Raw genomic sequence first — 14,707 nt, forward strand, 5'->3', positions numbered from 1 at the left:
GAGGGACAAAGAGAGAGAGGGACAAAGAAGGACAGAGAGAGAGGGACAAAGAAGGACAAAGAGAGAGAGAGAGGGACAGAGAGAGAGAGAGGAACAGAAACAGAGAGAGGGACAGAAACAAAGAGAGGGACAGAAACAAAGAGAGGGACAGAAACAGAGAGAGGGACACAAAGAGAGAGAGGGACAAAGAGAGAGAGGGACAAAGAGAGAGAGGGACAAAGAGGGACAAAGAGAGAGGGCCAAAGAGAGAGGGACAAAGAGAGAGAGAGGGACAGAGAGAGGGACAGAGAGAGAGAGAGGGACAGAAACAGAGATAGGGACAGAAACAGAGAGAGGGACAGAGGCAGAGGGAGGGACAGAGAGAGGGACAGAGAGAGAGAGAGGGACAGAAATAGAGAGAGGGACAGAAACAGAGAGAGGGACAAAGAGAGAGAGGGACAAAGAGAGAGAGCGACAAAGAGGGACAAAGAGAGAGGGGGGGACACAGAGAGAGGGGGGACACAGAGAGAGGGGGGACACAGAGAGAGGGGGGGACACAGAGAGAGGGGGACACAGAGAGAGGGGGACACAGAGAGAGGGGGGGACACAGAGAGAGGGGGGGGACACAGAGAGAGGGGGACACAGAGAGAGGGGGACACAGAGAGAGGGGGACACAGAGAGAGGGGGACACAGAGAGAGAGAGGGGGACACAGAGAGAGAGAGGGGGACACAGAGAGAGAGAGGGGGACACAGAGAGAGGGGGGGAGACAGAGAGACAAAGAGAGAGAGGGACAAAGAGGGACAAAGAGAGAGAAGGACAAAGAGGGACAAAGAGAGATAGGGGCAAAGAGAGACAAAGAGAGAGAGGGACAAAGAGGGACAAAGAGTGAGAGGGACAAAGAGGGACAAAGAGAGAGAGGGACAAAGAGGGACAAAGAGAGAGAGGGACAGAGGGGGGGACACAGAGAGAGAGTGGGACACAGAGAGAGAGAGGGGGACACAGAGAGAGAGAGGGGGACACAGAGAGAGAGAGGGGGACAGAGAGAGAGAGAGGGGGACACAGAGAGAGAGAGGGGGACACAGAGAGAGAGAGGGGGACACAGAGAGAGAGAGGGGGACACAGAGAGGCAAAAAGTCAGACAAAGAGAGAGAGAGGGACAAAGAGTGACAAAGAGAGAGGGACAAAGAGAGAGAGGGACAAAGAAGGACAGAGAGAGAGGGACAAAGAAGGACAAAGAGAGAGAGAGAGGAACAGAGGCAGAGAGAGGGACAGAGAGAGGGACAGAGACAGAGAGAGGGACAGAAACAGAGAGAGGGACAGAAACAGAGAGAGGGACAGAAACAGAGAGAAGGACAGAAACAGAGAGAGGGACAAAGAGAGAGAGGGACAAAGAGAGAGAGGGACAAAGAAATAGAGAGAGGGACAGAAACAAAGAGAGGGACAGAAACAAAGAGAGGGACAGAAACAGAGAGAGGGACAAAGAGAGAGAGGGACAAAGAAGGACAAAGACAGAGAAAGGGACAAAGAGGGACAAAGAGAGAGGGACAAAGCGAGAGAGGGACAAAGAAGGACAGAGAGAGAGGGACAAAGAAGGACAAAGAGAGAGAGAGAGAGAGAGAGACAGAGGCAGAGAGAGGGACAGAGAGAGGGACAGAGACAGAGAGAGGGACAGAAACAGAGGGACAGAAACAGAGAGAGGGACAGAGAGAGAGAGGGACAGAGAGAGAGAGAGAGGGACAGAGAGTGACAGGGAGAGAGAGAGAGGGACACAGAGCGAGAGAGGGACACAGAGAGAGAGGGACACAAAGAGAGTGGGGGCACAGAGAGAGGGAGGGACACAGAGAGAAGGAGAGAGGGACACAGAGAGAGAGAGAGAGGGACACAGAGCGAGAGGGGGACACAGAGAGAGGGGGACACAGAGAGAGGGGGACACAGAGAGAGAGAGGGGGACACAGAGAGAGAGAGGGGGACACAGAGAGAGGGGGGGAGACAGAGAGACAAAGAGAGAGAGGGACAAAGAGGGACAAAGAGAGAGAAGGACAAAGAGGGACAAAGAGAGATAGGGGCAAAGAGAGACAAAGAGAGAGAGGGACAAAGAGGGACAAAGAGTGAGAGGGACAAAGAGGGACAAAGAGAGAGAGGGACAAAGAGGGACAAAGAGAGAGAGGGACAGAGGGGGGGACACAGAGAGAGAGGGGGACACACAGAGAGAGAGAGGGGGACACAGAGAGAGAGAGGGGGACACAGAGAGGCAAAAAGTCAGACAAAGAGAGAGAGAGGGACAAAGAGTGACAAAGAGAGAGGGACAAAGAGAGAGGGACAAAGAAGGACAGAGAGAGAGGGACAAAGAAGGACAAAGAGAGAGAGAGAGGAACAGAGGCAGAGAGAGGGACAGAGAGAGGGACAGAGACAGAGAGAGGGACAGAAACAGAGAGAGGGACAGAAACAGAGAGAGGGACAGAAACAGAGAGAAGGACAGAAACAGAGAGAGGGACAAAGAGAGAGAGGGACAAAGAGAGAGAGGGACAAAGAAACAGAGAGAGGGACAGAAACAAAGAGAGGGACAGAAACAAAGAGAGGGACAGAAACAGAGAGAGGGACAAAGAGAGAGAGGGACAAAGAAGGACAAAGACAGAGAAAGGGACAAAGAGGGACAAAGAGAGAGGGACAAAGCGAGAGAGGGACAAAGAAGGACAGAGAGAGAGGGACAAAGAAGGACAAAGAGAGAGAGAGAGAGAGAGAGACAGAGGCAGAGAGAGGGACAGAGAGAGGGACAGAGACAGAGAGAGGGACAGAAACAGAGGGACAGAAACAGAGAGAGGGACAGAGAGAGAGAGGGACAGAGAGAGAGAGAGAGGGACAGAGAGTGACAGGGAGAGAGAGAGAGGGACACAGAGCGAGAGAGGGACACAGAGAGAGAGGGACACAAAGAGAGTGGGGGGCACAGAGAGAGGGAGGGACACAGAGAGAAGGAGAGAGGGACACAGAGAGAGAGAGAGAGGGACACAGAGCGAGAGGGGGACACAGAGAGAGGGGGACACAGAGAGAGAGAGGGGGACACAGAGAGAGAGAGGGGGACACAGAGAGAGAGAGGGGGACACAGAGAGAGGGGGGGAGACAGAGAGACAAAGAGAGAGAGGGACAAAGAGGGACAAAGAGAGAGAAGGACAAAGAGGGACAAAGAGAGATAGGGGCAAAGAGAGACAAAGAGAGAGAGGGACAAAGAGGGACAAAGAGTGAGAGGGACAAAGAGGGACAAAGAGAGAGAGGGACAAAGAGGGACAAAGAGAGAGAGGGACAGAGGGGGGGGACACAGAGAGAGAGGGGGACACAGAGAGAGAGAGGGGGACACAGAGAGAGAGAGGGGGACACAGAGAGGCAAAAAGTCAGACAAAGAGAGAGAGAGGGACAAAGAGTGACAAAGAGAGAGGGACAAAGAGAGAGAGGGACAAAGAAACAGAGAGAGGGACAGAAACAAAGAGAGGGACAGAAACAAAGAGAGGGACAGAAACAGAGAGAGGGACAAAGAGAGAGAGGGACAAAGAAGGACAAAGACAGAGAAAGGGACAAAGAGGGACAAAGAGAGAGGGACAAAGCGAGAGAGGGACAAAGAAGGACAGAGAGAGAGGGACAAAGAAGGACAAAGAGAGAGAGAGAGAGAGAGACAGAGGCAGAGAGAGGGACAGAGAGAGGGACAGAGACAGAGAGAGGGACAGAAACAGAGGGACAGAAACAGAGAGAGGGACAGAGAGAGAGAGAGAGAGGGACAGAGAGAGAGAGAGAGGGACAGAGAGTGACAGGGAGAGAGAGAGAGGGACACAGAGCGAGAGAGGGACACAGAGAGAGAGGGACACAAAGAGAGTGGGGGGGCACAGAGAGAGGGAGGGACACAGAGAGAGGGAGAGAGGGACACAGAGAGAGGGAGAGAGGGACACAAAGAGAGAGGGACACAAAGAGAGAGAGGGACACAAAGAGAGAGAGGGACAAAGAGAGAGAGGGACAAAGAGAGAGAGGGACAAAGAAACAGAGAGAGGGACAGAAACAAAGAGAGGGACAGAAACAAAGAGAGGGACAGAAACAGAGAGAGGGACAAAGAGAGAGAGGGACAAAGAGGGACAAAGAGAGAGAGGGACAAAGAGAGAGAGGGACAAAGAAGGACAAAGACAGAGAAAGGGACAAAGAGAGAGGGACAAAGCGAGAGAGGGACAAAGAAGGACAGAGAGAGAGGGACAAAGAAGGACAAAGAGAGAGAGACAGAGAGGCAGAGAGAGGGACAGAGAGAGGGACAGAGACAGAGAGAGGGACAGAGACAGAGAGAGGGACAGAAACACAGGGACAGAAACAGAGAGAGGGACAGAAACAGAGAGAGGGACAGAAACAGAGAGAGGGACAAAGAGAGAGAGGGACAAAGAGAGAGAGGGACAAAGAGAGAGAGGGACAAAGAGAGAGAGGGACAAAGAAGGACAAAGACAGAGAGAGGGACAGAGACAGACAGAAACAGAGATAGGGACAGAAACAGAGAGAGGGACAGAGAGAGAGAGAGAGGGACAAAGAGAGAGAGGGACAGAGAGAGAGAGAGAGAGAGGGACACAGAGAGAGAGAGGGACACAAAGAGAGGGAGGGACACAGAGAGAGGGAGAGAGGGACACAAAGAGAGAGATGGACAAAAAGAGAGAGGGACACAAAGAGAGAGAGGGACACAAAGAGAGAGAGGGACACAAAGAGAGACAGGGACACAGAGAGACAGGGACACAGAGAGAGACAGGGACACAGAGAGAGACAGGGACACAGAGAGAGACAGGGACACAGAGAGAGAGAGGGACACAGAGAGAGAGGGACACAGAGAGAGAGGGACACAAAGAGAGAGCGAGAGAGACACAGAGAGGGACACAGACAGAGAGAGGGACACAGACAGAGAGAGGGACACAGACAGAGAGAGGGACACAGACAGAGAGCGGGACACAGACAGAGAGAGGGACACAGACAGAGAGCGGGACACAGACAGAGAGAGGGACACAGACAGAGAGAGGGACACAGACAGAGAGAGGGACAAAGAGAGAGAGGGACAAAGAGAGAGAGGGACAAAGAGAGAGGGACAAAGAGAGAGAGGGACAGGGACAGAGAGACAGACAGGACAACATAATGATTGAGATGAATAGTTTCACATGAAGTTAATTTCATATCACATGTAACAAGACAGTTTAGTTACCTGGAGGAAATGGATGTGATCCTCTGTGTGTGAGAGCTGCTCCAGCTCAGTGCTTCTCTTCCTCAGCTCAGCTATCTCCTGCTTCAGTTGCTCCAGGAGTCCTTCAGCTTGACTCACTTGAGCCTTCTCTTGGGCTCTGATCAGCTCCTTCACCTCAGAGCTCCTTCTCTCAATGGAGCGGATCAGCTCAGTAAAGATCTGATCACTGTCCTCCACTGCTGCCTGTGCAGAGCGCTGTTAAGAGAGAGAGAGAGAGACAGAGAGGGAGACAGAGAGAGAGACAGAGAGAGATAGACAGAGAGAGAGAGACAGAGAGAGATAGACAGAGGCAGAGAGAGAGACAGTGAGAGAGAGACAGAGAGAGAGAGACAGAGAGAGAGACAGAGAGAGAGACAGATACAGAGAGAGACAGAGAGAGAGAGACAGAGACAGAGAGAGAGAGACAGTGAGAGAGAGACAGAGAGAGAGACAGAGAGAGAGACAGAGAGAGAGACAGAGAGACAGACAGCAGACGTGCAGCATTAAAATTGGTAAGAAAATAACAGAATTCTTTAACCAGGGGCGGGGCCTTCTTCAGGGTTGTAATCTGAGCCCTGCACTCTTCAATATTTACATCAACGAATTGGCCACTATTCTAGAAAAATCCTCAGCCCCTGGTGTTAGTCTCCACAATTCAGAAGTTAAATGCCTACTCTTCGCAGATGACCTATGCCTGCTGTCACCCACAGCACCTGGCCTACAGCAGAGCCTGGACCTGCTAGAGCAGTACTGTCAGACCTGGGCCCTGGCAGTAAACCCCAAAAAGACTAAAATAATGATTTTCCAGAGAAGATCCAGATCTCAGGGAATTAGACCAAAGTTCTCAATTGGTACAAAATATATAGAGTACTGTACACACTACAATTACTTAGGTTTAAAAATAAGCTCAACTGGACACCTTAATGAGGCAGTGAATGAACTGAGAGAGAAAGCACGCAGGGCATTCTACGCCATTAAAAAGCAAATTCTAATTGAAATACCTATTTAAATTTGGCTAAAACTAATTGGATATGTCATTGAACCAATTGCACTTTATGGCAGCGAGGTGTGGGGTCCACTTGCAAAACAAGATTTCATCAAATGGGACAAACACCCCATTGAAACCCACAATGCAGAGTTCTGTAAGATTCTCCTACGTGTCCAGAGGAAAACTACAAACAATGCATGCAGGGCAGAATTAGGCCAATATCCACTAATAATAAAAACTCAAAAAAGAGCAATTCAGTTTTGGAAACATCTAAAATACAGTGACCCCCTCTCATATCATTACCAAGCCCTGCAATGCCAAGAGCTGAGCAAAGAAAAGAGTCCCCTCATCCAGCTGGTCCTGGGGCTGAGTTCACCAACCTGTTCTACTAACACACTGAAGCCTCAGGACCCTCATCCAGCTGGTCCTGGGGGCTGAGTTCACAAACCTGTTCTACTAACACACTGAAGCCTCAGGACCCTCATCCAGCTGGTCCTCGGGCTGAGTTCACAAACCTGTTCTACTAACACACTGAAGCCTCAGGACCCTCATCCAGCTGGTCCTGGGACTGAGTTCACAAACCTGTTCTACTAACACACTGAAGCCTCAGGACCAGAACATCCAATCAATCAGAATAAACCAAATTACAACACAGTCAAAACAAAACTACATTGCTTATTGGGAAACACAAGCACAAACACAAAGCAAAATGCAGTGCTATCTGGCCCTAAATCGACAGTACACTATGGCTAAATATTTGACCATGGTTACTGATCAAAACCTTAGAAAAACCTTGACAAAGTACAGGCTCAGTGAGCACAGCCTTGGCATTGAGAAGGGTAGACACAGGAAAACCTAGCTCCCTGTAGAGAAAAGGCTGTGCAACCACTGCACAACAGCAGAACCTGAGACGGAGCTGCATTTCCTGACAAAATGTCAAAAATATAAAACAATTAGAGAGTGTCATTTCCCCAAATTTGAAACCCTTATTCAAGGTTTTAAAGACATCTCTGATGAGGATAGGCTACCCGTCCTGTTGGGGGAGGACGCAGAGAGCTGTGTGTTGGCAGCGCACTACATTGCTGCCTGCCATAAGTTGAGGGACAGTGTCTGACAGACCAATAAACCTGCACATGTCCTCAACTGTATGATTATTGTTATTGTTGAATGTATGGTTATATTGACCGTTGGTTATTGTTGTTGCTGTTGTCCCTTTGACAATTTTTGATTCTCATTTTTATTTATTTTTATATTCTTAATATCCAAAGTAAGCTTTGGCAATATGTACATTGTTATGTCATGCCAATAAAGCGAATTGAATTGAATTGAATTGAATTGACAGAGACAGAGAGAGAGACAGAGAGAGAGACAGAGAGAGACAGAGAGAGAGAGAGAGAGAGAGAGAGAGAGAGACAGAGAGAGAGAGAGACAGACAGAGAGAGAGACAGACAGAGAGACAGACAGACAGTGAGAGAGAGACAGTGAGAGAGAGACAGAGAGAGAGACAGAGAGAGAGACAGAGAGAGAGAGAGAGAGAGACGAGAGAGAGAGAGAGAGAGAGAGAGAGAGAGAGAGTAGGTACAGTAGCCTCTGCACCTCATTGAGTCAGAACGCTGCCACCCTGCTCTCCAGGTCCACCAGGCCTTGTCCCCCCTCCTGGACAGGCAGGTACAGAACACCACTTGGCCCTGCTCTACTCTCCTCCCTCCTGGTCCCCCCTCCAGTAGCCTGCCCCGTAGCAGAGCTAGACCCAGCCTCTGTCCCCTGAGTCCTAGTAGGCTGGACAATAGAACGAGTCATAACGGCCAAAGAACGTTGTCTGAGCTGGAACACTAGCGAGGCCATAGCAAATGAATTGAAACGAACCTTCACAGAGCCTCTTCTGACTGGAATGATCCTTAGAATTCCATTTCCCCAAAATGGCACCAAAAAATGTCTACCGTTTTATTTGACCACTAAAACCTGTTCTTAGGACCAAACTGAAAAATAACAACTGGTGTAGAAAGTGAACATCCGCACCTCGATGGTGGCAAGTGTGTTTATGTCTGCATTACCAGGAAGTAGGAAAAAACGGGCAACTTCTGACTATTTCTGGTCTAGTGATCGATGACAGCAGAGGACGCTGCCCATCCTTATGTCATTAGAAAGAGGAGATTCTCTTGATTAAAATGGTGTCCGACATGAATACATCTAAATTTACACATTGTGAGATATTTAGTGAAATAAACAGACATACCATAACTAAGCTGCTCAAACTTCCATCATTAGAAATAATAGGTTATCCTGATTAAAATGGTCTAGAACTTCAAACCATTAAAATAAATACATCTATTACAGATAATTAGAGAAATAGACATGTCCCTATTTCCCCAAAACAATGGCAGTCTGAAAGTTATAACAGCAGTATTTTATTTAACCAGCTTACCATTTATCTACCACCATTTGACTTTGTGTTTAACATTTAGTGGTTTGTAATCTAGTGGTTAAGAACGTTGGGCAGTAACTGAAAGGTGGCTGGTTCGAATCCCCGAGCAGACTAGGTGAAAAATCTGTAAATCACCTTTTTTAGGCAGATTTGGGCTCTTAACCCTAGTGGCTCTGGATAAGAGTGTCTGCTAAATGACTCACATGTAAACGTAAACTAGTCCTCTGTGAAAGGGCAGCAGGTAGTCTAGTGGTTAGAGTGTAGAGGTGGTAGGTAGTCTAGTGGTTAGAGTGTAGAGGTGGCAGGTAGTCTAGTGGTTAGAGTGTAGAGGTGGCAGGTAGTCTAGTGGTTAGAGTGTAGAGGTGGCAGGTAGTCTAGTGGTTAGAGTGTAGAGGTGGCAGGTAGTCTAGTGGTTAGAGTGTAGAGGTGGCAGGTAGTCTAGTGGTTAGAGTGTAGAGGTGACAGGTAGTCTAGTGGTTAGAGGGTAGAGGTGACAGGTAGTCTAGTGGTTAGAGTGTAGAGGTGACAGGTAGTCTAGTGGTTAGAGCGTTTGGCCGGACGACAGGCAGTCTAGGTGTTAGAGCTTTTGGCTGGGCAGCAGGTAGTCTAGTGGTTAGAGCGTTTGGCCGGACAGCAGGTAGTCTAGTGGTTAGTACATTTGGCTGGGCAGCAGGTAGTCTAGTGGTTAGAGTGTTTGGCCGGGCAGCAGGTAATCTAGTGGTTAGAGCGTTTGGCAGGGCAGCAGGTAGTCTAGTGGTTAGAGCGTTTGGCCGGGCAGCAGGTAGCCTAGTGGTTAGAGCGTTTGGCCGGGCAGCAGGTAGTCTAGTGGTTAGTACATTTGGCAGGGCAGCAGGTAGTCTAGTGGTTAGAGCGTTGGGCTGGGCAGCAGGTAGTCTAGTGGTTAGAGCGTTGGGCTGGGCAGCAGGTAGTCTAGTGGTCAGAGTAATTTGCTGTTTGTTGTTTTTTTCACCGGGGTTCAATACCTGCTATAGTTAATATTGTTTTGCTCTCCGAAAAGCAACACAGGACTAACAAGAGATATATAGCTAACTGTAAAGTAATGAGTGACCATTTTAGAAAATCATGGGACATATAGTCTTTGGTTGCATGCTATTTTATGTCAATCATATTGCTGCTTGTAGCCTATAACTGATGCTTCGTGGTCTTATGCTGCCATCTATTGGAAATATTTACCAAATAAAAGTTATTAATTAACATAAAGACATTGGTGAGGCAGCTGAGAAATAAAGTGTATTTAACCTGTTAGGGCTAGGGGGCAGTATTGACACGGCTGGATAAAAAACATACCCGATTTAATCTGGTTACCACTCCTACCCAGTAACTAGAATATGCATATACTTATTACATATGGATAGAAAACACCCTAAAGTTTCTAAAACTGTTTGAATGGTGTCTGTGAGTATAACAGAACTCAAATGGCAGGTCAAAACCTGAGAGATTCCTTTATAGGAAGTGGCCTGTCTGACCATTTCTTGAACTTCTTTTCCATCTCTATCTTTTACTAAGGATCTCTGCTCTAACGTGACACTTCCCACGTCTTCCATAGGCTCTCAGAGCCCGGGAAAAAACAGAATGTCGTCATTCCAGCCCCAGGCTGAAACACATTATCGCCTTTCTCAAGTGGCCGATCAAGGGACTCTGGGCTTATGCGCGTGACCCGACCGCCCCCGCCTTTGTGATTTTTTCCTCTGTTTGCCGAAAAGGAGATTCCCTGTCAGAATATTATCGCTTTTCTACGAGACAAATGGCGTAAAAATTGATTTTAAACAGCGGCTGACATGCTTCGAAGTACGGTAATGGAATATTTAGAATTTTTTTGTCACGAATTGCGCCAAGCGCGCGACCCTTCTTTACCATTTCGGATAGTGTCTGGGACGCACGAACAAAACGCCGCTATTCGGATATAACGATGGATTATTTTGGACCAAACCAACATTTGTTATTGAAGTAGCAGTCCTGGGAGTGCATTCTGACGAAGACAACAAATGGTAATCAAACTTTTATAATAGTAAATATGATTATGGTGAGTGCTAAACTTGCCGGGTGTCTAAATAGCTAGCCCGTGATGCCTGGGCTATGTACTTAGAATATTGCAAAATGTGCTTTCACCAAAAAGCTATTTTAAAATCGGACATATCGAGTGCATAGAGGAGGTCTGTATCTATAATTCTTAAAATAATTGTTATGCTTTTTGTGAACGTTTATCGTGAGTAATTTAGTAAAATGTTAGCGAATTCCCCGGAAGTTTGCGGGGGGTATGCTAGTTCTGAACGTCACATGCTAATGTAAAAAGCTAGTTTTTGATATAAATATGAACTTGATTGAACAAAACATGCATGTATTGTATAACATAATGTCCTAGGGTTGTCATCTGATGAAGATCATCAAAGGTGAGTGTTGCATTTAGCTGTCTTCTGGGTTTTGGTGACATTATATGCTGGCTTGAAAAATGGGTGTCTGATTATTTCTGGCTTTGTACTCTGCTGACATAATCTAATGTTTTGCTTTCGTTGTAAAGCCTTTTTGAAATCGGACAGTGTGGTTAGATTAACGAGAGTCTTGTCTTTAAATAGCTTGAAAATAGTCATATGTTTGAGAAATTGAAGTAATAGGATTTTGAAGGTTTTGAAAATCGCGCCACAGGCTTAAAGTGGCTGTTACGTAGGTGGGACGAATTCGTCCCGCCTAACCCAGAGAGGTTAAAATCAATTTTTATGCCATTTTTCTCGTAGAAAAGCGATAATATTCCGACCGGGAATCTCCTTTTCGGCACACAGAGGAAAAAATCACAAAGACGGGGGCGACCAGGTCATGCGCCTAAGCCCAGAGTACCCTTGATCGGCCACTTGAGAAAGGCGATCAAATGCTTCAGCCTGGGGCTGGGATGACGACATTCTGTTTTTTCCCGGGCTCTGAGCGCCTATGGACGACGTAGGAAGTGTCACGTTAGAGCAGAGATCCCTTGTAAAAGATAGAGATGGCAAAGAAGTTCCAGAAATGGTCAGACAGGCCACTTACTGTAAAAGGAATCTCTCAGGTTTTGACCTGCCATTTGAGTTCTGTTATACTCACAGACACCATTCAAACAGTTTTAGAAACTTTAGGGTGTTTTCTATCCATATATAATAAGTATATGCATATTCTAGTTACTGGGTAGGATTAGTAACCAGATTAAATCGGGTATGTTTTTTATCCAGCCGTGACAATACTGCCCCCTAGCCCCAACAGGTTAATAATAAGTTACCTGAGGTAAACCTACAAGGTTAAAACCTGTTGGGGCTCGGGGGCAGTATTTTCACAGCCGGATGAAAAACGTACCCAATTTCAACAGGTTACTACTCTGGCCCAGAAAATAGAATATGCATATTATTAGTGATTTTTGGATAGAAAACACTCTGAAGTTTCTAAAACTGTTTGAATGGTGTCTGTGAGTATAACATAACTCATATGGCAGGCAAAAACCTGAGAAGATTCCAAGCAGGAAATGAAAATCTGGTGCCTGTATTTTTTTCCAAGTCCTTGCCTTTCTGACACACAGTGAGTTAGGGTTCATTTTGCACTTCCTAAGGCTTCCACTAGATTTCAACAGTCTTTTTTTTTGCCTTTGCGGCAAACACAGACCGAACAAGAAGGCTGGGAAGAAGGTCACTGAGAAAACCACTTCAGTTCATTGCGCGCATTCACGTGAGAAGGGACCTATGTTCCAAAACTTTTTTCAAGACATAGCATGGGTCCGGTTGGAATATTACTGAAGTTTCATGTTCTAAAGGCCCTAAAGATTGATGCTATACAACGTTTGACATGTTTGAACGAACTTAAATACTTTTTTTTTTTACTTTTAGTCGTGACATTTTGGGCGCACTTCCTACATTTGGAGTAGCTTACTGAACGCGCGAACAACAAGGAGCTATTTGGACATAAATTATTAACTTTATCGAACAAAACAACATTTATTGTGGACCTGGGATTCCTGGAAGTGCCTTCTGATGAAGATTATCAAAGGTAAGTGAATATTTATAATGCTATTTATTCATTTAGATGACTCCAAAATGGCGGCTATCTGTATTGCGTAGTGTATTTTTCTGAGCACAGTACTCAGATTATTGCAAATTGTGCTTTCCCAGTAAAGTTATTTTGAAATCTGACATTGCGGTTGCATTCAGGAGATGTTAATCTATAATTCTTTGAATAACAGTTTAATATTTTATCAACGTTTATGACGAGTATTTTTGTAGATTGCTGTGCTGATTCACCGAGAGTTTTGGGGGAAATACATTTTCTGAATGTCACGCCACTGTAAAATGCTGTTTTTGGATATAAATATGAACTTGATAGAACAAAAAATGCATGTATTGTCTAACATAATGTCATAGGAGTGTCATCTGATGAAGATTGTCAAAGGTTAGTGCATAATTTTAGCTGGTTCTCTGCTTTTGGTGACGCTTGTCCTAGCATTGAAAATGGCTGTGTGTAATGTTTTGTCTATGTACTGTCCTAACATAATCTAACTTTATGCTTTCGCCGTAAAGCCTTTTTGAAATCGGACGTGGTTGGATTAAGGAGATGTTTATCTAAAAAATGGTGTAAAATAGTTGAATGTTTGAGAAAATTGAATTATGACATTTTGTTGTTTTCGAATTTGGCGCCCTGATGTTTCACTGGCTGTTGATAGTGTGTCCGAATGGTAAAGAAGGGTGACGCGCATGACGCATTTCGTGACAAAAAATTCTAAATATTCCATTACCGTACTTCGAAGCATGTCAACCGCTGTTTAAAATCAATTTTTATGCCATTTTTCTCGTAAAAAAGCGATAATATTCTGACCGGGAATCTGTGTTTAGGTTCAAAGACGAACGAAAATAAAAACATGGGGTCGACTCGTGGACGCGCCTCAGCCCATTGTCCTCTGATAGAGCACTTACCAAAGGCGCTACTGTTTTTCAGCCTGTGGCTGGAATTACATCATTCAGCTTTTTACGCCTTCTGAGAGCCTATGGGAGCCGTAGGAAGTGTCACGTTACAGCAAAGATCCTCAGTCTTCAATAAACAGAGTCAAGAAGCTCAAGGAATGGTCAGAGAGGGCGCTTCCTGTTTGGAATCTTCTCAGGTTTTTGCCTGCCATATGAGTTCTGTTATACTCACAGACACCATTCAAACAGTTTTAGAAACTTTAGGGTGTTTTCTATCCAAAGCCAATAATTATATGCATATTCTAGTTTCTGGGCAGTAGTAATAACCAGATTAAATCGGGTACGTTTTTTATCCGGCCGTGTAAATACTGCCCCCTACCCCCAACAGGTTAATGCGGGCTGGTCTCATTGATAACAATAGTGAAGCTGACATTGTGACGCAGAACAATGGACTGGGAATAGAACTTTCAGAAGGTGAGTTGGTGCAACAGTGTTCAATACAACTAATAGGAGCTGGCAGGGTGAAACATGACCTAAAATAAGACCTGTTTTTTCAATACAACTAATAGGAGCTGGCAGGGTGAAACATGAACTAAAATAAGACCTGTTTTTACAATACAACTAATAGGAGCTGGAAGGGTGAAACATGACCTAAAATAAGCCCCGCTTTTTCGCCGTTTAATTCAAAACTACAAAACAGCTGGGACACATGGTAATATTATATAACTGGGCTCCTTGGCGGATGCAGTGAACTAGATTTATCTGGCTGGACGCGCTTGTCTGCCCTAAACAAACCCTATGTACCACCCCTGCCACGTTTAACCTTGAATTCAGTTAAGAAACAAACACTTGCCTAAGAAAAGAGACCCAGCCGAGAGCCACGAAATGAAAACCACTTGTAAATTTACCAAAACCAACCAACTCTTTACGGATCTGTTCGTACGTAAGAAACGGTGGCAGATTAGACACCACTACTCTTGTCGAAATCAGCACCAACACACCCCTCACATAAATCATACTGGTAACTAATTGGGCAACAAGACTCACCTTTTACATTACCACAACCACCGCCTTGTTCATTCTGGATACAGAGTGTATATGTTCCTCTCCCACCTGTTCACTGACCATGATCAATAATTCCTCCACACCATTCTCC

The 14,707-nt window shown here is 46.1% G+C and overlaps 1 protein-coding gene across 1 annotated transcript in view; it reads right to left on the minus strand.

Moving 5' to 3' along the window:
• The window catches only part of LOC123729856 (tripartite motif-containing protein 16-like), a 35,033-nt gene that overhangs the window by 15,199 nt on the left and 5,127 nt on the right, over positions 1-14,707 (minus strand). Inside the window, exon 3 of the mRNA XM_045706322.1 lies at positions 5,190-5,423. Coding sequence (XP_045562278.1) covers positions 5,190-5,423 — 234 coding nt within the window. The remainder of the gene's footprint in view (positions 1-5,189; positions 5,424-14,707) is intronic.

Source organism: Salmo salar, chromosome ssa23 (assembly GCF_905237065.1).
Source record: "Salmo salar chromosome ssa23, Ssal_v3.1, whole genome shotgun sequence".
Taxonomy (NCBI): domain Eukaryota; kingdom Metazoa; phylum Chordata; class Actinopteri; order Salmoniformes; family Salmonidae; genus Salmo; species Salmo salar.